This window comes from Dipodomys merriami, unplaced genomic scaffold (genome assembly GCF_024711535.1).
Source record: "Dipodomys merriami isolate MVZ:Mamm:240054 unplaced genomic scaffold, mDipMer1.0.p SCAF_19, whole genome shotgun sequence".
Taxonomy (NCBI): Eukaryota; Metazoa; Chordata; class Mammalia; order Rodentia; family Heteromyidae; genus Dipodomys; species Dipodomys merriami.
Genome location: NW_027203270.1, coordinates 31,826,879 through 31,847,944, shown reverse-complemented (window position 1 = coordinate 31,847,944; position 21,066 = coordinate 31,826,879). Strand labels below are relative to the sequence as shown.

The 21,066-nt window shown below is 54.4% G+C and overlaps 1 protein-coding gene across 1 annotated transcript; it reads left to right on the top strand.

Annotated features, from left to right (window-relative positions):
- Positions 1–4,215: 4,215 nt before the first annotated feature.
- Positions 4,216–20,630, top strand: Col1a1 (collagen type I alpha 1 chain). The gene is made up of 51 exons (XM_070028332.1): positions 4,216–4,464; positions 6,002–6,196; positions 6,362–6,393; positions 6,508–6,543; positions 6,635–6,736; positions 7,584–7,652; positions 7,897–7,941; positions 8,091–8,144; positions 8,314–8,367; positions 8,852–8,905; positions 9,015–9,068; positions 9,386–9,439; positions 9,530–9,574; positions 9,687–9,740; positions 9,869–9,913; positions 10,066–10,119; positions 10,340–10,438; positions 10,526–10,570; positions 10,661–10,759; positions 10,882–10,935; positions 11,120–11,227; positions 11,331–11,384; positions 11,586–11,684; positions 11,826–11,879; positions 11,965–12,063; positions 12,833–12,886; positions 13,078–13,131; positions 13,241–13,294; positions 13,401–13,454; positions 13,794–13,838; positions 13,934–14,032; positions 14,253–14,360; positions 14,760–14,867; positions 15,057–15,110; positions 15,254–15,307; positions 15,527–15,634; positions 15,721–15,774; positions 15,888–15,941; positions 16,062–16,223; positions 16,312–16,419; positions 16,526–16,633; positions 16,722–16,775; positions 16,871–16,978; positions 17,339–17,392; positions 17,508–17,615; positions 17,978–18,031; positions 18,405–18,512; positions 18,605–18,887; positions 18,993–19,183; positions 19,492–19,734; positions 19,862–20,630. The coding sequence occupies exons 1-51, from the start codon at positions 4,362–4,364 to the stop codon at positions 20,006–20,008; spliced, it is 4,389 nt and encodes a 1,462-aa protein (XP_069884433.1). The 5' UTR covers positions 4,216–4,361; the 3' UTR covers positions 20,009–20,630.
- Positions 20,631–21,066: the final 436 nt, after the last annotated feature.

Sequence of the window (21,066 nt, the reverse complement as noted above, 5' to 3'; positions counted from 1 at the left end):
ACTCATTTTTGATGAAACATCTACCTCTCCTCCCTACCACCCTATCCCTTTCCTTCCCACTGGTCCTGTCTCCTGTGTGGGCTCCTCCTCTTCCCTCTAACCCTTCACTCTGAAGGTCCTCACAGCTCAATGCTAGCCCCTACCTCTCCTTTCTCCACACTTGCAGTTTTTATCCACAGCTTTAGTTCTTCATTGTCCTGGGATCCCTCATTTCTCTCTTCTGAACTCTAAAGCACACCAAGAATTTTCTCATTTCTGACTGTAGATCTCACAGGCATCAAGCATTCAGTATTAACTAATCCTTACTTCATCGTCTTTGCCCCTAAACTCAGAAAGGAGAGGTGAAGGGAGAGAAGAAATCTCAGAAGCCTGTTAGGCTTGGGTTGAAGGCTCTGCACCTATATAGAAAACCAAACAAAAACAAACAAACAAACAAAACCTGGGCTACTGAACCTGGGCTACTGGATGCTTGTAGCTCACACCTGTAATCCTAGCTACTCAGGAGGCTGAAATCTGAGGATCTGGCTGTTGAAGCCAGCCCAGGCTGGAAAGTCAATGTGACTCTTATCTCCAGGTAATTACCATCAAAAGAAAAAGTTAGAAGTGCAGCTGGCTTAAGGGGGAGGGGGGGTAGAGTACCAGAGCACCAACCTTGAGTGAAAAAACATGAATTCTGCTCGGGCCCTGAGTTCAAGCCCCAGTACTGCCCCCAACCCCCCAAAATGAGCAAACCTACACCAGTGTATCAGGAGCTAAGAAACGTACTGTATAGTGCTTAGGATGGGAAGACCACGGGATTAATAACACTTTGGGGATATATTATCTCGAGCAGTACAGGGCTTTATGACAGGGACTGGGGTTGGCTTTGTGCCCCACAACATTTACAGCAGCCTAGATCCCTGACCCCTATCATTTTTTCTGTCAAGAGACCCAGTCTCAAGCTGGGCACCAGTAGCTCACACCTGTAATCCTAGCTACTCGGGAGGCTGAGATCTAGGAATCATGATTTAAAGCCCTCCTGGGCATGAGTCCAGGAGACTGTTATCTCCAATTAAACACCAGAAAACCAGAAGTGGTGCTGTGGCTCAAGTGGTGGAGCACTCGCCTTGAGCTGAAGAGCTCAGGGACAGTGCCCAGGCGTTCAAGCCCCACAACCAATGAGAGAGAGAGAGAGAGAGAGAGAGAGAGAGAGAGAGAGAGAGAGAGAGAGAGAGAGAGAGAGAGAGAGAGAGAGAGAGAGAGAGAGAACATGAGAGAGAGAGAGAGAGAGAGAGAGAGACCCTGTCTCTATCACAAGCCCGGGGCCATGGGTGGAGGAAGAGGAGAAGGAAGAACAACAGAACTTCAGATAGGGACCAGAGCAGTTGGGAAGGGTGAGCCGGTGTCCCAGGTGCATTCACACCTGGGCTGCTGCTTCCAGACTGCTCCTCTCCCTGTCCCCTACCCTAGAGTCTAGACAGGACCAGGGGAGCGCTGGAGGCTTTCCCCCCAACCTTGGGTGGGGGCAGGCACTGGGAAACTTTAGAGAGGGAGAGAAGTCAGAGCTCAGCACTTTCCTCTTTCTGTTTTTCTTCTTGAGGAATTTTTTTTTCCCCAACTGCTGATGACTTTACCATTCTTGGGGGTGGGTGGTGGAGATGCTGGCTTTGGCTCCCCCCACTCTCCCATACTCCAAGTGTCAGACAAAGTCTTACATTCCACAAGAAGCCAGAGCTTCAGAGTTTCCTAAAGATGAGGTGGCGTCTCCTCCCCTCTCAGCCCAAACTCCCCCTCCCCCCCCAATCTCCGGCCAGAGAGGCCCAGCCAGGCTGGGAGGAGACCCCAAGCACATTCTTCCTCTCACTGTCATGCTGTAGAAATTAAAGACACATCTTTGGGCTGGGTTCTCGCCAAGCGTTTCAAGTGGAGAAGTGGCAGAGGGGGCCCTGGGCTTCAGCTCTGTGCCACGTGTAAAGACTGCTTGGAGCGCATCTGCCTGCCGATCCTGTGGCAAAAGGTCTAGAACTGACACGGGGATGGGAGCTGTCACACACCTCACACTCAAAACTCCAATCCTAGAGACCCTTGAATATCCACCAGAGCCCCAAACCCATGATGTAGCAACCCCCCCACACACACATCCACACACACATCCACACCTGTGAAGCTTCAGCTCTTCTTCACTGTGGGCCTGAGAGAAGCAAGCAGGGAGCATCCTGGGGAGGGGGCTGCAGGCTAAAGCCCTCCAGGGATAAAATCCAACCAGCAGAGAAGTCACAGGTCTCATCACCCCTTGTGATACCCTACCCTAGACAAGCACTCCAAATGTCTGTTCCTTCCAGGGGATACGTCGAGGCTCTGTGGGGCAGGGGGCACCTTTTGGAACCGATTGTAATGGAGGCTAGCACTCTGGTGGGTCCAGGAAATGCCATATCAGCACCTCGGCCACCCCTCAATCCTGCCCTGCAGTTGCTGGCACTAGGCGGGGGCAGATTCTGGGCCACAAGTTACTGCCACATGGTTGGGATAATTGTTGAAGGTCCGTCCTTCCATGGCTGTCTCCAGCCCTGCCTCTCTGGAAACTCTATATTTTCCTTTTAATTATAGCTCCTGCCGTCTCCATCCACCCCCCCCCCTCCATTCCCGCACCACTCAGCCTTGCTGCCCACGGCCGGACGACGTGGCTCCCTCCCCTTCTGGTCCCTTGGTCTCCCCCCCCTCCTTTGCCTTCGTTGCACAAAACCAGCTGGGGGAGGGCGTGGAGAGGGGCGGGAGAGGGGCAATGGAATCTTGGATGGTTTGGAGGAGGCGGGACTCCCCGCTTCCACGTTTGCAGCTCTAGAGCAATGGGGGTGGGGGAGTGGTACAGGAGGGAAAGGAACTGATGGGGCCCTGTCAAGGAGACCCCACAGCCTTTGCTCAGACCCACCGATTTCGGCAAGATGAGGGCCCTGGATAGATGAGGGGGTTGAGACATGAGGGAAGAAAAGACACTGACTTCTAGTGACACCTTCCTCCAATAGAACCTGTGATTGTTGGGGTCCTCACTCCTTTACGAGGTATAGATGAGTCTCTCCTGATTTTAGGAGCAGAGCACAAATGGCCAGGATTTGGGGAAACGAGGTGAATGGAGGAATAGCCTAAAAAATAACAATGTTACTCTGTAATTCCATCTAGAACCCTACAGTGTGTCCCCATCCCAAGCGCAGGTACAAGCAGCAAGGGGCTTTAATACATCATCAGAAGCTGATAAGTGCCCTCCAACCAAGTTCTCTCTGGAGTCACTGTACAGGGTAGGAAGGGTCTCCATACCGGCCCCCTTGACAGGGTCCTGGCAGACCCAAGACCCTTTTCTAAGTTATCAATGATCAGCGCCTCCTCCTAAAAACTGGCCGGCCAGTCCGAGTTGGGAAGGGGGGCTAGAAAACCCCAATTCATCCACCTGTTTGCCCTCAGAACCCCCTCCCCCTTCAACTGTACTTCCTGATCACTTAGCGCCTAAATTTCCTTCTGGAAAGACCACGTAGTGGAAACTTCGACCTCCCCACTCCATTGTCTCCAGCCGTGGGGGCTAGAGGAGGACATGTGAGTCTGTCTTGAAGGTTTAGGAATGGCAGAACTGGCCCCCTCAAAATAACCACCCCCAGCCCCATCTCACCCCCTTGCCTGTACCCCCTCCACCTATCTTTTTTAATATCTAGAAAGGACTTTTTAGTTTGGTTCCTGACTATTCCTTACCTCTATAACCCAGCTACACCAGAAGACACCCCCAAACAGGCGCATCTTTTTCGTTTCCTGGTGCTTGTTTGGGAGAGCCCCTAGCTGGCCTCTTTAGGCCCCTTCCTAGTTCTTTCCAGGGATGAATGAAAAAGACCCTCTCCCATTCCACTCACTCGGGTTTCCCCAACTTCACCTCCTTCACATTTGGGGGTCCCAGGAAGAGATCACAAGGGGCACCCCCTCCCCACTCCTCAGCCCGCACTCAGGATCCTGAGAACACAGCCGCACTCAGCAGCAGCACCTCTGGCCCAGGCTGGTCTGGGGGGGGGGCGGCTGGGAGACAGAGCTGCAAAGGGGGGAGACTCCCTTCGCTTCCCTTCCCTCCTCCTCTTCCTCCCCCCCCCTCGCAGTTCCAAATTGGGGGCCGGGCCAGACTCTTCTGATTGGCTGGGGGGCGGGCAGCCGGCTCCCCCTCTCTGAGGGGCAGGGTTCCTTCTAGTTCTCCATCAAGATGGTATAAAAGGGGCCCAGGCCAGCGGTTGGAGCAGACCGGAGTTTCTCCTCGGGGGACGGAGCAGGAGGCACACGGAGTGAGGCCACGCATGAGCCGACGCTAACCCCCCACCCCAGCCGCAAAGAGTCTACATGTCTAGGGTCTAGACATGTTCAGCTTTGTGGACCTCCGGCTCCTGCTCCTCTTAGCGGCCACCGCCCTCCAGACGCACGGCCAAGAGGCAGACCAAGTCGTGCGCCAACACGAAGACAGTAAGTTCCAAACTTTTGCAAGACCGGGGCTACTTGGTTTCGCATCCTGAGCCTTGGCTTCGGGTCACCGTGGCTTAAACGGAAACTCGATGCTCAGGAGACGCAGGGATGGAAGCGAGGTCGTGAGGGTACTTCCTGGGCTCACTGGGAGAAGAGAATCCAGCCTGGGGTGGGGATGGGGATGAAGACTTCCCAAGACTGGGCAGAGAGGATGGAGTGCGGGGAGAGATGGCACAGGATGAAATTCCAGGCATGCGCCGGCGAGAATAGCTGGGCAAGTGGAAGAGATCTGGGCATAAGTGAGGGGCAGAGCTCGTCGAAGATGGGAATCAGGGGCGCCGAGCTAGGGATTTGGAGCCTGCGATGTAAAAGCGATCAGAAAGGCTGTGGGATGATTCATAAGGAAAGATTGTTTGCCCTCTCTGCAGGCTAGACAGTGTTCCTGGGACTGCGGGGTGCGGGGCTCGCGGGGGAGGGGACGCACGGAGTGGGCGGGTTAGGACGATGAGAAAGTTTGGCGCAGAGTTGACCAGGGCGGGGTCCTTGCGCTCCCTGCTGATCAACATGGAACAGTGCGCGTCCTGGGTGCAGCGCTTTACGGCGCGCAGCTGGAGCGGGGTAAAACCAAGATCGTTGCCAGGCGTGGACCCCATCTTTAGATCTGGAAAAATAAAAGCCAGGGATGAGGGTAGCCCCTGTCTTGAAAAGTCTCCGGCCCGGGAAAATTGGCCCTGCCTGGTACCCCTCCCCTCCCCTCTCCCATTTATTCATTGCCTGGCGTTGCGCGCCTCCTAGTGGTCATGCGCACAGACGCTCGCGCAGTGGGCGTGGTTATCTAACATGACTGTGTGGACTTTTTGATCTTTGGTTAAAGAGGTGACCTACAAATACTGGCTATGCTTGGGACACGGGCACTCATCCCGAGAGCGAACTGTTAAGCTGTAATTGGCTGTGGTGGTTAAGATGTATCCCGCTTAAGGGCGACCGGTCAAGCTTCTGAAAGACCCCACGCAAACCAGCCCTCCTCCCCCGCCCCCTTCTAGCCCCGCCCAGGCCATCCCACCTGCCCTGGGAATGGGGCGGAACGCAGGCTGGAACTTTCTTGTCTCCTCCCACATGCCTCCCGCCTACGCGAACCACTCCCCAAGCGCCCGGCCGCGGAGCCCGACCCTCCCGCAGGCCCCCACCCCCATCCCCTGGCTTTTTATTTCACTTGGCCTCAGCGCCCACGGCCTGAGGTTGAATTTGGAAAGAACCCCAGCCTAGAGCTTTGTTTAAATTCCTGAGAACTGGGAAGAGTTATAGCTGGCCTGGCCAGGCGCCCCGGTGTTGTCAACCGTGTTGATGTCGAGCAGACGAGCATTTACGGATGGGGGGTGGGAAGGGGAGGGAGGGTGGGGAAGGAGGCGGGAAATGGAAAATCTTGTGTGTGTCTGGAGGGCAAAGGGAAAGGGCCAGTAGGATTGGGGTCCCCGGTGCTCCGAGGTGGGGGTCGTGGATGCCGACCATAACTCGAGTGTTCTCCCACTTGACCCAGTCCCCAAAATCAGCTGCATATACGATGGCATCAGGCATCCTAATAACCAAACGTGGAAACCCGAGCCCTGCCTGGTCTGTATCTGCAACAACGGCACCACGGTGTGTGACGATGTGATGTGCGACAACGCCTTTGACTGTCTGGAACCCCAGATGATTGAGGGCGAGTGCTGTCCTGTCTGTGTGGAACACTCGGGTATGATTGGGGCCTGGGCCTGAGGGAGATCGGGGTCACACACACACACACACACACACACACACACACACACACACACACACACACACACCTCCCTCGGGGAGCATCTCTAGTAAAACCTGCCTCTAACTGCCTTGTCTCCTCTTCTCCCCCCCCCCCCCACAGTCATGCCAGACCAAGAAAGCCTAGGAGTCGAGGTAATAATAATCCTCTGCCTTTGACATTTGACCTCGTGCCCAGGACCCCGCAACACCCTTTTTTTTTTCTCTCTCTCTAACCGGTTTTTTGTTTCTTTTCCCTCAACTCCATAGGGACCCAAGGGAGACACTGGTCCCCGAGGCCCACGGGTAAGCTTTGCTCTGTCTGGGCTCTAGGGAAGCTGGGCAGGGGGTGGCTCCAGCCTGTGATGATCGAGGCCCCACCTTTTTCCTGGTGCAGGGACCTGCCGGCCCTCCTGGACGAGATGGCATCCCCGGAAAGCCTGGACTTCCCGGAATCCCCGGCCCTCCTGGACCTCCCGGACCCCCTGGCCTTGGAGGAGTAAGTGGAAAATAAAGACCCATGGTGCAGGGTGGGGTTGTGTACACCCCTATGCATTTTGCTTTTGAGTTTTTGGTAGATGAGGTAACTTTACATTTAAAAATAATCTTCAAGTTAGAGAAGAGTTGCAAGACTAAGATAAAGCACTTTGATTGACCCTTAATAGTTTGCCTCATTTGCTTTCCGAGTCTCTGTCTTATGCACGTGATCATTGCTCTTTTCTTGAGCTGTTGGAAAGTTAGGGACCATTTAAAAATGCCTATTTCCCTAAAAATGTATTATTATAAAGGGGGTGTACAGAGGAGTTACAGTTATGTAAGTCAGAGTACATTTCTTTTTGGACAATGTCACCCCTTTAATGTGTATTTCTTAAAGAATAAGAGCATTCTTTTCTGTAATGGTAACCTTGCTATTAAGTTTAACATTGACTCAAAACTATAATATAAATCCATGTTCAGATATTACCACATGTCCCCAAACATCCTTTAGAGCATTTTCCCTCCCAATCCAGGCTCCCACCTGGGATCGTGAATTGTATTTGATTGTCCTCTCTTTAGTTCCCATGAAGGTAGACTATTCTTGAGACTCATTTCATCTTTCACAACATTGAAGAGTCTGACTGTTTTGCAGAGGTCAATTAATTTGTACCTGACCCTCAGTTGGGGTGTCTGTTTAGAATGGCCCAACATGGTGTTAGCAGAAATGTCTCACAGGCAATGTTGTCTCTATTAATCTGTCACATTGGGAAGCACAGGGTGTCAGTTTACTCTAATATTGATGATGTCATCGGCCTTTCAGTTTACGATCCTGACCCCGATTTCTCATGCTGTCACTCTTCTTTTTCTAGAACTTCGCTCCTCAGATGTCTTATGGTTATGATGAGAAATCAGCTGGAGTTTCCGTGCCCGGCCCCATGGTGAGCCACCAGGGGGAGCACAGACGACAGGACAGAAGAGGAAGGGGATGCAGAAGACATGGATGATGTGGGTGGGGCAGTGGGGAATACTGAAGGCTTGGGGGCAAAGGCCACCTAGAATCTAGAGAGGACACAGGACAACTTTGGTCCTAACAGGATTCATGGGGCATAGTAAAACCACTCCTAAGTCTTGCATTCCCACATAGTTGTCACCATGCTAATGTCCCTTCTCTTCCTTCTGTAGGGTCCCTCTGGTCCTCGTGGTCTCCCCGGCCCTCCTGGTGCACCTGTGAGTATACAGGAAGTCTTGGGCTTTGGGATGTTGGAGGGAACGTTGGGATGAGGTCAGAGAAGGCATACAGAGAACTTTTGGTGAGATGGGGACTGCTTGGCACCTGCTTTTCTGGCCTCACCCTTCTCTTCTTATTTATTCTACAGGGTCCCCAAGGTTTTCAAGGACCCCCTGGTGAGCCTGGCGAACCTGGAGCTTCAGTGAGTATTAGATATAGATACAGTCTCTTCTATAAACATACCTTCTCCCATGAACAGACCCCTCCCAACACCTGAGGACCTCTTACCTCCTCTTTCTAATACCACCCTTCCCTTTCTTTGCTTTTCTCATACTAGGCATTCTAACCATTGCTTCTCTTATCTCCTCTAGGGTCCCATGGGTCCCCGCGGCCCCCCAGGACCTCCTGGCAAGAACGGAGATGATGTAAGTAGCTCAGAGTAAAGATACTTGGTGACTCCAATGTCTTCAGGGGTTGGGTGCTATAATCACTGCTACCACTGCCCCACCACCATTGGGGCTAATACTCAGAGGAAGGAGAGCAAGTTCTCTCTGGTGCATGAAACTGTCCTTAACCAATTATCTTTACCCTCATGAGATCTTTTCCTATTTGTCCACCCTGGCCACCATAAGGTAGTCTCCAACTCCCATCTTTTGGAATAAATGACTTCTTAGGTTAACCACTGTGGGTGTGGATGAAACAAACTAAAATTCTGGTGACAGAAACAGAAGTTCCTTTGAAGGGACTCAAATTACTCCTAATTAGGGTTTCATGGTAGATCTAACATGAGCTCTAGATTCAATGTAAGATTCTGAACTTGACCTTGAGCAATCCCAAGAAGCCTGGGATTATCCACAGTTTCCCAGCTCCTGGGACATGGGTGTGATGGCCTTTTTCCTCTCCCTCCAGGGGGAAGCAGGCAAACCTGGCCGTCCTGGTGAACGTGGACCTTCTGGGCCTCAGGTGAGCATGAGTGGGAAGATCCCCAAGCTTCATTCACTACATCTGGACTTCCTTCAGGAACTGTATTTCATTCTAAAGGCCTTTCTTTGCCCTTTGCTTTTCTCTCCAGGGTGCTCGAGGATTGCCCGGAACAGCTGGCCTTCCTGGAATGAAAGGACACAGAGTGAGTCCCCTTTGAATCATCTAAACTCTCCAAGTCCTAGTCTCCCACCCTTCTAGCCCCATTCCTGGAAAGATCCTGACCGGCTCTCATAGTGGGTGGCAGCTACAGAAGTACCAAGGGAAGCATTTGAAAGGACTTCCTTCCATGGGAAAGAAGTCTGGATAAAGGGAGTGGGTGAGGTCTTTGGTTAGTTAGGTCTAGTCTAGTTCAGAGACACCAGGATGACAGGCATGACCTCTTGAAGTTAGATCTGGGTAGGTGTTGAGGTGACCCAACCCCTCTGCAGGGTTTCACTTTGTCTTCCTTTCCTGTTTTAGGGTTTCAGTGGTCTGGATGGTGCTAAGGGAGATGCTGGTCCTGCTGGTCCCAAGGTAAGAGGCTGTCAGAAAGTCTTAGTGACCCCATCTCACTCCCAAAGTTCCGTTATGCATGAACTCCTCACTCTGTCCTCTCTCCTGTAGGGTGAACCTGGCAGCCCTGGTGAAAATGGAGCTCCTGGCCAGATGGTGAGTGCACCCACTTCTACAGAGAGAGAATGTGGGGTACAGGGATGGGTAGAGACTTAAGGGCAAGGAATTGTCTCCTGGCTCACCTGGTTGCTTTGGGTTTGGTTGTTAGGGTCCCCGTGGTCTGCCTGGTGAGAGAGGTCGCCCTGGAGCCCCTGGACCTGCTGTAAGTATGCAACTGAGCACCCCAACTCCCAGCTCTGGGTTTGTTCAGCTCTGGGCAGAGCTCCCCAGGAGCTGCAGGAACTTCAGGGCTTATTGCACATTACTGGGATTCCCCTCTTTTTTGTGCAGGGTGCACGTGGAAATGATGGTGCTACTGGTGCAGCTGGACCCCCGGTGAGTATGGTGTCGCCTCAGGGCCTGGGTGTCAGCCCTTGTGGTGACCCTGGCAATCGGCCATATTGGTCCAAAACCGAGGATCTCTGCTGTCTCAAGATGTGCCCTGCACTGCCACCTTCCAACGGGTTAACATTCCATATCATTCACAGGGTCCCACTGGCCCCGCTGGTCCTCCTGGCTTTCCTGGTGCTGTTGGTGCTAAGGTAAGACCCCCTCAACCCCCATTTCTTTCTTAGCATGATTTTTACAGGTCCCCAAACCAGAGAGAGCCAGAATGGCATGAGGGAAGCTTATTTCCCAATACTTTTGACCTGGGGTCCCCTTCCCCAGAGGAGCCCTCATTCTTGAACCCCTGTCCCTGTCTCTTCCCTCTCCTCACACCCCAGAAATTTGGTTTCTGACATGCTCTCTTCTCCAATCCAGGGTGAAGCTGGTCCCCAAGGAGCTCGAGGTTCTGAAGGTCCCCAGGGTGTGCGTGGTGAGCCCGGCCCCCCTGGCCCTGCTGGTGCTGCTGGTCCTGCTGTAAGTCTCCCTAGTCTTAGTGTCCCCTGATAGTGTGCAACCTCAGAGTCCCTGCCTGTCACTTACCCTCCTGTCTCTGGTCCGCAGGGAAACCCTGGTGCTGATGGACAGCCTGGTGCTAAAGGTGCCAACGTAAGTGTCCTGCCAGCTCTCAGTCCTTCCTAGATTCCTGCCTCCCCCAGCCCTATGCCCTCAACTTCAGGCTCATCTGTCTGTCTACAGGGAGCTCCTGGTATTGCTGGTGCTCCTGGCTTCCCCGGTGCCCGTGGTCCCTCTGGACCCCAGGGTCCCAGCGGCGCTCCTGGTCCCAAGGGTAACAGCGTAAGTAGAAGCCCTCACCTCACTACCCCCACCTTGTGAATATGCAGTGCATGAATTTTCAATGCAATTGAGCACCCCAACTCCCAACTCACCCTCTCCTCCTACCTGGCTTCCACTTACAGGGTGAACCTGGTGCTCCCGGAAACAAAGGAGACACTGGTGCCAAAGGAGAGACTGTAAGTTTTCCATCATCCCTGCCCCCAGCACCTTCAGCTCAGCTCAGTCCCTAGGCCCTGAGAGCCCCTGATGGGGGATCCAGGAACCCTTCATCTGCCAGGGGAGCTCCAGCATCGAGCAGGCTCTGGGTCAGGCTCCGCTTTGGCCAGTCACCAAGACCATCCCCTTCTCTGCCCACTCCAGGGCCCTGCTGGTGTTCAAGGACCCCCTGGCCCTGCTGGTGAAGAAGGAAAGCGAGGAGCCCGAGGTGAACCTGGACCTGCTGGCCTGCCTGGACCCCCTGGCGAGCGTGTGAGTACCCGCTACCGCCTCTCCTCCTTCTCTACACTCAGCACCTGCCTTGTGTCCTGGAGGTGGGTGTCTCCAAGCTCAATGGTCTCCTCTCCTCCTGCAGGGAGGGCCTGGTAGCCGTGGATTCCCTGGCGCAGATGGCGTTGCTGGTCCCAAGGTAAACCCTCTTCACCCTCGGGGATCCCTACTGTGATGCTCACCCGTGTCTCCCCTTTTTCTCATTACATCTGGTCTTTTGATAGCCCTCAAAGCCCCCCTCAGTTGCCCAGATCACTCACCCCTCCCAGAAGGAAGAGGACTTTGGTTTATGGTAAAGATGCCCAGGCTTGACATAGTTATTTTGCCCCCCCCCAACCAGGGTCCCACTGGCGAACGTGGTTCTCCTGGCCCTGCTGGTCCCAAAGGTTCTCCTGGTGAAGCTGGTCGTCCTGGAGAAGCTGGCCTGCCCGGTGCCAAGGTGAGTGCCCAGTCCTCCAGCCCAGCTCAGCCAGGACAAACACTTGTCAGGGTCCAGGATAAAGAATAGCAGAGTGGTCCACATGTCTGCCCACCATGCTCCTTCTTCCCGGCCCCAGCTCACATCTCTGCCTCCCCCTAGGGTCTGACTGGAAGCCCAGGAAGCCCTGGTCCTGATGGAAAAACTGGTCCCCCTGTAAGTATGCCTCTTCCCCTTCTCCTCCCCCTCTCCTATCTGCCCGCCTCAGTCCTCACCACACTCCTGTACCTTCCATCCTCAGGGTCCTGCTGGTCAAGATGGTCGCCCTGGACCTCCAGGTCCCCCTGGTGCCCGTGGTCAGGCTGGTGTGATGGGATTCCCTGGACCTAAAGGTGCTGCTGTGAGTATTCTGTGTGGGAGCATCCTGGAAGCAAGAGTCAGGCTCGGGGCTCAGCTCTGCAGACTCACTGTGTGACCTCAAGCCCTTTGCTGTCCCTTGCTGGGTCTTAGTCTCTCCATTAGTTAAAAAAAATGAAAGATTTCTCCTAGCTCTGTGATGATTGCTCCACGAAATAAACATTATTAGTGTCCCCCACCCACATACAGGTAGGATGGGACCTTTTATATTGTAGCACCCAAATTTTAGGTTCTTTGAGGTTCAGATGTCATGACAGTCATTTGCAGTTCAGGCCACTGGAGACATGTAACTGGAAAAGGAGAGAAGAAGAAAAGTACTAAGAAGGCATCTGGTGAGGGTTTTTTGTGGGGGCGACAGGGAATGACTGAATACCAAGCATTAAAAGCTATCAAGGCATTCCCCATGGGCCAAAGCTTGTAGAAGGCCTACATGCTTTCTGAAAAGAAAGCCCCACTCAAGCTGGGAAGGTGAATACTCAGGAAGGTAGAGATAGGAGGGTCATAGTCTAAGACCAGCCTAGGCGAAGTTAGTGCAAGACCCCATCTCAAAAAAAAAAATCAAACTAACAAAAAACCTAAAAGCAAAAATACTGGGGACATGACTCAAAGGACAGAGTTTGCTTAGCCATCTCAAGGCTCTGGGTTCAATCCCCAGTGTTTAAAGAAAATGGTCCCAACACAAGGCAATACGGAGTGACAGAGGTCCTCCACTTCTACTTCGGCCCTCAAATTCAGACACCCTTTCTTTACAGGGAGAACCCGGAAAAGCTGGAGAGCGAGGTGTCCCAGGACCCCCTGGTGCTGTTGTAAGTATTGCTCATTTCCTGGTCCCTTGTTTCCTGTCTTCCCCTGTCCTGTCTTCCTGTGACCCAGGCCTTCCCCCAGGAGAGGGATGCCAAAGTCCACCAACATTATCATGCCATCAGAAGCCCCGAGCCTCACGCACTGTGCTCTTCCCCTGCCCCTCTGAGTTATTTACCCTTCTTTTGCTTCACAGGGTCCTGCTGGCAAAGATGGAGAAGCTGGAGCTCAGGGACCCCCAGGCCCTTCTGTAAGTGTCTCTGACCCAGAAGCTTGGGGAGCGAGCCCAGGAGTGATGCCCCCACCCCGCCCCTCTTCTTCTCAGACTACCCATGACCACAGCATCTTCTCCATGACAGGGTCCCGCTGGTGAGAGAGGTGAACAAGGCCCTGCTGGCTCCCCCGGATTCCAGGTGAGGCCTTCTGGTGTTTACAGGGGAGTGGGGGGAACACCTGTGTTCTCATCCAGATCCTAAACCCCTTCCTCTTCCTCTTCCTTCCCCCATTTTCCACCTACAGGGTCTCCCTGGCCCCGCTGGTCCTCCTGGCGAAGTAGGCAAACCTGGTGAACAGGTAAGCAGCCACAATTGGCTGGAGGAGTGCAGAAAATACAGAGGGACAGGCCAATGCTTCTAGAATGAGACAACCAGCTTCCAGAGGGATGGAGGTTAGACATCAGAAAAGACTTCCTTCCTATAAGGAAGAGAGGTACACAGAAAAGAAAGCAGGGAACTGCATGTTCTGCTCTGAAAAGAGCTACATGGCTTCTAGGCTGGAAGGCTAGTTTTCTTTCAAGCCTTCTACATGAGGGGAGGAAGGAGGCCTGTGACACCTGATGAAGGGACTGTGTGTAATCACAGTCCCTGAGGTTTGTTTTGCTCACTTGGTTCCTTTGCCTCTCCCTCCCCACAGGGTGTTCCTGGAGACCTTGGTGCCCCTGGCCCCTCTGGAGCAAGAGTAAGTAGAAATTCCCTCACTGCATCCTGTCTTGACATCCCCAGACTTGGATCTGTCTCTGGAGCAACCACGATGTGCCTATCTTTTCCTTGTAGGGCGAGAGAGGTTTCCCTGGTGAACGCGGTGTGCAAGGTCCCCCTGGTCCTGCTGGTCCCCGTGGATCCAACGGTGCTCCTGGCAATGATGGTGCCAAGGTGAGGACAGTGTGAGGGGAGGGGGCTGGCTGTGACCAAAGCCATGGAGATGTGGAGGGTGAGGGAGACCCCCCAGCAGGCTGAAGTCCGCTGGCAGCACATGTCTTTGTCCTTGAACCAAGTCTGAGAGACACCACATGGGGTGTGGGGGGGGGAACTCAGGGCTTTAGGCCACTTCTGGGACCCCAGGCCTCACTTCAATCTTTTGGTTGCCATCTAGGGTGATACTGGTGCCCCTGGAGCCCCTGGTAGCCAGGGTGCCCCTGGTCTTCAAGGAATGCCTGGTGAACGTGGTGCAGCTGGTCTTCCAGGCCCTAAGGGTGACAGAGTAAGTCAAACTTCTTCCTGTCTCCAGCCCTTTGTGGCACCCATCTACATCTCTGCTTTATATTCTCCGGTGTCTCTTTCCCACAGGGCCTTCCCCTTTTCACTCCTTCTCTCTTCTTCCCCTCAGGCCCCTTTGCTTGGTGAATCCTCTGCCTGTGGTCCAGACCCTTTTTTCTTATGAGTTATCATGGTGATAAGAAGTAGAGCACTTCCTTGATAGAAGTTTCCCTGATTCATCCCCCTCCATAAGCCAGGGACATCTTCCCCTGAAAGCACCTTGCATCTTTGGCATAGTTAGAGCAAGACAGAGTTGGGGATGGCCCCTTTGGGGTTCCAGAACCCTGCAGGTCATCATCTCCTGGCTCCACACTGGAAGTCTCAGGCTCTTTCCTGTCTCTAGGGTGATGCTGGTCCCAAAGGCGCTGATGGTTCTCCTGGCAAAGATGGCGTCCGAGGTCTGACTGGTCCCATTGGTCCTCCCGGCCCTGCTGGTGCTCCTGGTGACAAGGTAAATGACTAGCAGTTTCCTCCTCACTAACACATAGCTGTTTAGTAAGGCACAGTTTTTACCAGCAAGCCCTTTCATACCACATTGGAACCAAGCAGTAGGGGGACCGGAGGTGAAAACACTGCTGGGGTCATCTGCCAGGATGTTCATGGTGGCCTCTGACCTTGAACTCTTGTCCCTCCCTTTCAGGGTGAATCTGGTCCCAGCGGCCCTGCTGGTCCCACTGGAGCCCGCGGTGCCCCCGTAAGTATAAAAGAACTTGTTAAGACCCACGCTCAGCCCTTCTCCTCCTGCCTTCTTTCTGTCCTCCTTCTCTGCTCTGTTCCCCACCTTCCCCTCGCCTCAGAGGTCAGGATTTCTCTCTAATGTGCCTCCTTTTCTTCTAGGGTGACCGTGGTGAGCCAGGTCCCCCTGGCCCTGCTGGCTTCGCTGGCCCCCCTGTAAGTACCAAGATCACCAGATAGGATATGGGGGAGGGACCTTGGGTGACCGAGGGAAGATGGAGGTATCCTCCTAAGTGGAGGACAAGGATGGGGAGGGGTTGTTGCCCTCCCAAACGTCTTCATGTCTAGCTGCTGTCCTTACCCCAGCCCAGTGGGTCCCTGGCTCTCTGGCTGCCTGGAAGCCTCCTCATTTTCCACTTTTTCCTTCCTGCCCAGGGTGCTGATGGCCAACCCGGTGCTAAAGGTGAACCTGGTGATTCTGGTGCTAAAGGCGATGCTGGTCCTCCTGGCCCTGCCGGCCCTGCCGGACCCCCTGGTCCCATTGTGAGTACCTCACTCTGCACCCTAAGCTGGCAGCAGTCTTGGTCCCACAACTGGACTGGACCTCACACCTCTGTGCTCTCCTGCAGGGTAACGTTGGTGCTCCTGGACCCAAAGGTGCTCGTGGCAGTGCTGGTCCCCCTGTGAGTATCATCACCCTCCTCAGCCAAGCCTACCCCAGGCCAGTGGTCAGTGATGGCTGGGCCAGGTGACCTGGCTCCTCTCCTCTGATGGCTCCTGTGTTCTCTCCTGCCAGGGTGCTACTGGTTTTCCTGGTGCTGCTGGCCGAGTTGGTCCCCCCGGCCCCTCTGTGAGTATCTGATTGAGTCCTTGGCTCTGGGTTGAGGGCGCGGGACACATGATGCCACCATGACTCCCTGGTGTTCCAGAAGCCTCTGGGGCTCTGATAGTCCCTCCTGTCCCCATCCAGGGAAATGCTGGTCCTCCTGGCCCTCCTGGCCCTGTTGGCAAAGAAGGCGGCAAAGGTCCCCGTGGTGAGACTGGTCCTGCTGGACGTCCTGGTGAAGTTGGTCCCCCCGGTCCTCCTGGCCCTGCTGGCGAGAAAGGATCTCCTGGTGCCGATGGGCCTGCTGTAAGTGCCGGCTCTGATCTCACATGCAGGGCTGGGGTGTGGTCCCCGTGCTCTTGTGAGAGGCCTCACCCCTTTCTGCCTCCTGCAGGGCTCTCCTGGTACTCCTGGACCTCAGGGTATCGCTGGACAACGTGGTGTGGTTGGTCTGCCTGGTCAGAGAGGAGAAAGAGGCTTCCCAGGTCTTCCTGGCCCCTCTGTAAGTAGTTCCTTACTTTGGGAATCCTCTTAGGACCTGCAGGAGGTCCAGGGAGCCCCTATGCCCTGTGTCTGGTCTGGTCTCAATCGCTTCTCTCTTGCCGTAGGGCGAGCCCGGCAAACAGGGTCCTTCTGGAGCAAGTGGTGAACGGGGTCCCCCTGGTCCCATGGGGCCCCCTGGGTTAGCTGGACCTCCTGGTGAATCTGGACGTGAGGTGAGCACACGTAGCTCCTGAGTGGTCAAGTGGGCCGGCGTCTCTGAGCTTCTCTTTGGGCGGGCCCTCACTCTTCCTCCCTCCGTAGGGATCTCCTGGTGCTGAAGGCTCCCCTGGAAGAGATGGCTCTCCTGGCGCCAAGGTAAGAGGATCATACTACAGGGCCTCAGCCCTGCCTGCCCCAGCCTTGTGCCTTCAGTTCAGGCTAACCCACAGTGCCCTGCCCACTTCTCCTAGGGTGACCGTGGTGAGACTGGCCCCGCTGGACCCCCTGGCGCTCCTGGTGCTCCCGGTGCCCCTGGTCCTGTTGGCCCTGCTGGCAAGAGTGGCGATCGTGGTGAGACTGTAAGTAGCTGGGCTCTGCTCCAGGCAGGGATTCTCCCAGCTGGCTTAGAGGATGGACAGCTAATTCCCACCAAGAGAGATGAAGAGGTCTAGGGAGATGTCTGTGGCCCTTGACCTCCTTAGAAAAAACAGCCTGGAGGCCCCTCTCCCACCTGGCCTCCTATCTTCTCCAAGGACTGGGGTTTGTCCCAGCTTCCCTGAGGCCTGGCTCTGAAGGTTATCTGGGGATGGGAATCAGGAGAGATGGCCACAGAGAGAGGGATGTGGGCCAAGAGATACCTGTCTAGGGGGTGGATCCATCCTGCCACCCCCAGCCTCAGCTTCTCCCGCTCAGGATCTAACACCATCTTCTCTCTCCAGGGTCCTGCCGGTCCTGCTGGACCCATCGGTCCTGTTGGTGCCCGTGGTCCTGCTGTAAGTGCCCACACCCAACCCCATGCCCTCAGCCCTTGTCCAAACATGCACTGCATCATCCCCCTTAGCACCAGCAAAACTTCTGTCTGACAGCCTGTCGGTTCTTCTTTTTTAGGGACCCCAAGGTCCCCGTGGTGACAAGGGTGAGACTGGCGAAACTGGCGAAAGAGGCATAAAGGGTCACCGTGGCTTCTCTGGTCTCCAGGGTCCCCCTGGGCCTCCTGTGAGTATGCTCCTCCCCCAACCCCCCTCTGAGCCTCTTCTCTATCACCTCCTCCATCCTGTACAGTATATGGAGGTCGGGATGGAAAACGTTTGCCCTCGGATAGGCATTCTGATTTCCCCCTAACAGGGACTCTCTGAAAATGTATAAGTTACAAATAGCTTCTAAGAGGTGGGAGGGGGCTGGGGGAAGCCAAGAAAAACTTCAGGTATAGTTTCAGAATGCAGCCAGCCTGGGGGTAGATTTCCAGAATGAGAGAACCTGAGTTGTACACACTGCCCATCATCTCCACAGCCAGCACCCGGGCTGCACCAAACCCCCACCCTAGGTCGATCTGAAATGCCTTTCCATCTGTCCTTCAGGGCTCCCCTGGTGAACAAGGTCCCTCCGGAGCTTCTGGTCCTGCTGGTCCTCGGGTAAGTCACACTTTCCATTTTTCCCAGGTCCCTGACCCAGGCACACCTTGAGACTTTTTGCCAGGAACACAGGCAATGTCTTGGCAATCTGAGAAGAGTTCAGGGACAGGAAGTGGGAGGGGGAGAGGAGTCCTAACAGATGAGTTATCTGGCCCTTGGTCTTCCCCCTCCCTCCCCACTCCTTTCTCCCACCAACTTTCCTGTCCCAGTTGTGGGAATGAGTGAGGAAGGACCCCTCTCAGGGACAGAGTTTGAGACTGGCCCTGTGAAGGCCTAGGACCCAGAGCCAGGAGGGATGGTGGTCTTTTCATCCAGAATTGAGATGATCTTGAGTTTTCCAGCAGACTGTCAGCGTCGATCTCTACCCCTCTAGGGTCCTCCTGGCTCTGCCGGTGCTGCTGGCAAAGATGGACTTAATGGTCTCCCTGGTCCCATCGGCCCCCCTGGTCCTCGTGGTCGCACTGGTGATGCTGGTCCTGTTGTAAGTAGCCATGTATCCCTCTGCCTCCTGGATGTCCATCCTCAAGAAAACACGGACACTGGTAATTACTGGCTTCATCTGTCTCTGCACAGGGTCCCCCTGGCCCTCCTGGCCCCCCTGGCCCCCCTGGTCCTCCCAGCGGTGGTTTCGACTTCAGCTTCATGCCCCAGCCACCTCAAGAGAAAGCTCAGGATGGTGGCCGCTACTACCGGGCTGATGATGCCAATGTGGTGCGTGACCGTGACCTTGAAGTGGACACTACCCTCAAGAGCCTGAGCCAGCAGATCGAGAACATCCGCAGCCCCGAAGGCAGCCGCAAGAACCCCGCCCGCACCTGCCGAGACCTCAAGATGTGCCACTCTGACTGGAAGAGCGGTGAGGGCCTGCCCTGGCTGACCCTCCCCCCACCCCGCCTCTCCCTTATAGTCTCCATGAATACTCCACCTACCTCCCTTAACTCCACCTGTCCTGCCCCACTAGGAGAATACTGGATCGACCCCAACCAAGGCTGCAACCTGGATGCCATCAAAGTCTTCTGCAACATGGAAACCGGAGAGACCTGTGTGTTCCCCACTCAGCCCACCGTGGCCCAGAAGAACTGGTACCGCAGCAAGAACCCCAAGGAGAAGAAGCACGTGTGGTTCGGCGAGAGCATGGATGGAGGCTTCCAGGTGTGTGAGCTAGACCCTAGAGCTCTTTCCAGGACACAGGCTTAGTTAGCCCAGTATCCAGAAGGCACATGAAGCTCTGGGTCGGGCTGGATCTCAACCAGTGCAAGGGAAAGAGCTGAGCTGGGAGGCAGGATTCCTGGGTCCTTGGTACTGGCTTGCATGCAGGGGGCACACACACGGGCAAGTGATGCATCTCTGGAGAGGAAGTCCAGTTGGGGATGCTCTCAGAGGAACCAGGGCAGAGAGGTCAAAGACTAGAGACCCCATATGATTACTCAGTGACTCCTACTCTCTACCACCCCCTACAGTTCGAATATGGCAGCGACGGCTCCGACCCTGCTGATGTGGCCATCCAGCTGACCTTCCTGCGCCTGATGTCCACTGAGGCCTCCCAGAACATTACCTACCACTGCAAGAACAGCGTAGCTTACATGGACCAGCAGACCGGCAACCTCAAGAAGTCCCTGCTCCTCCAGGGCTCCAATGAGATCGAGCTCCGAGGCGAAGGCAACAGCCGCTTCACCTACAGCACCTTAGAGGATGGCTGCTCGGTGCGTCCCGCTAACCCCAGCAGGGCCCTGCTTCCCTAATTCTTTAGTTTGGGGATAGGCCAAGTGCCCCCGGGTTCCATCCCTACCATGGCTAACAGCTCTCTCCTGTTGTCTTCTCTCACCTCAGAGCCACACCGGAACCTGGGGCAAGACAGTCATTGAATACAAAACCATCAAGACCTCCCGCCTGCCCATCATTGATGTGGCACCCTTGGACATTGGCGCCCCAGACCAGGAATTCGGAATCGACATTGGCCCTGCCTGCTTTGTGTAAACTCCCTCCATCCCAATCTGGCTCCCTCCCACCCAGCCTGCTTTCCTCTTAATTCTGGAAACAGACAAACAACCCAAACGGAATTCCCCCCCCATCCAAAAAAAAAAAAAAGCCAAAAAATTTGGGAGACAATTTCACATGGACTTTGGAAAACTTTTTTTTTTCCTTTGCGTTCATCTCTCAGACATAGTTTTTAATCTTTGACCAACTGACCATGACCAAAACCACCAAAAGTGCATTCAACCTTACCAAAAAGAAAAAAAAAAAGAATAAATAAATAACTTTTTAAAAAAGGAAGCTTGGTCCACTTGCTTGAAGACCCATGTGTGGGTAAGTCCTTTTCTGCCCTCTGGGTTTATGAGACCCCATTGCTGCCCTTTCCTGCTCTTTTCTCCATCCCTTCTTGGGACCTTTCCTCCATTGCTCCCCAAATCCCAGTCTACCCCGCCCCCAACAAAAGACACAAGAAACAAAGCATTGTCTGTCCAGCAACCAAAGGCAATGCTAAAAACACCCAAGTGGCCCCCACGCTCCAGTGCACTCTCCCACCCAGCACCTCCAAATCCTAGGAGGACCTGGGGTTCTTCAACTGCTAAAGGAGCCTAGCCTCTACAACGCACCCCTTTATTTTCAAAGGGCCACGCATGCCCCTCTGGGGTGTGGAGTCAGGCAGGGTCACAGAAGAGTGGAAACATCAGATTTGGGATGACCATGTCAACACCCCCCACACACATTGCGTGAGCAGGGCTGGGTGGGAGAGATTGTTCTGTGCCTTGTGTAATTGTGTTGCTGAAAGACTACCTCGTTCTTGTCTTTGTGTGTCACCGGGGGCAACTGTGTGGGGGGCAGGAGTGGGGGAGGGGGCAGTGGCACCCCATTTGATATCAAAGGTGCTACATCTGTGATGGGGTGGGACAAGGAAGGGATCTCTGGTGCTATCGAAGTTGAGATGTCCCCCTAGGCCAACAAATGTTTCTTTTGTTCCAAGTCTTTTTTTTTCCTTTGTGCTCTCTTCTCTCTCTCTTTCTCTCTCTCTCTCTCTCTCTCTCTCTCTCTCT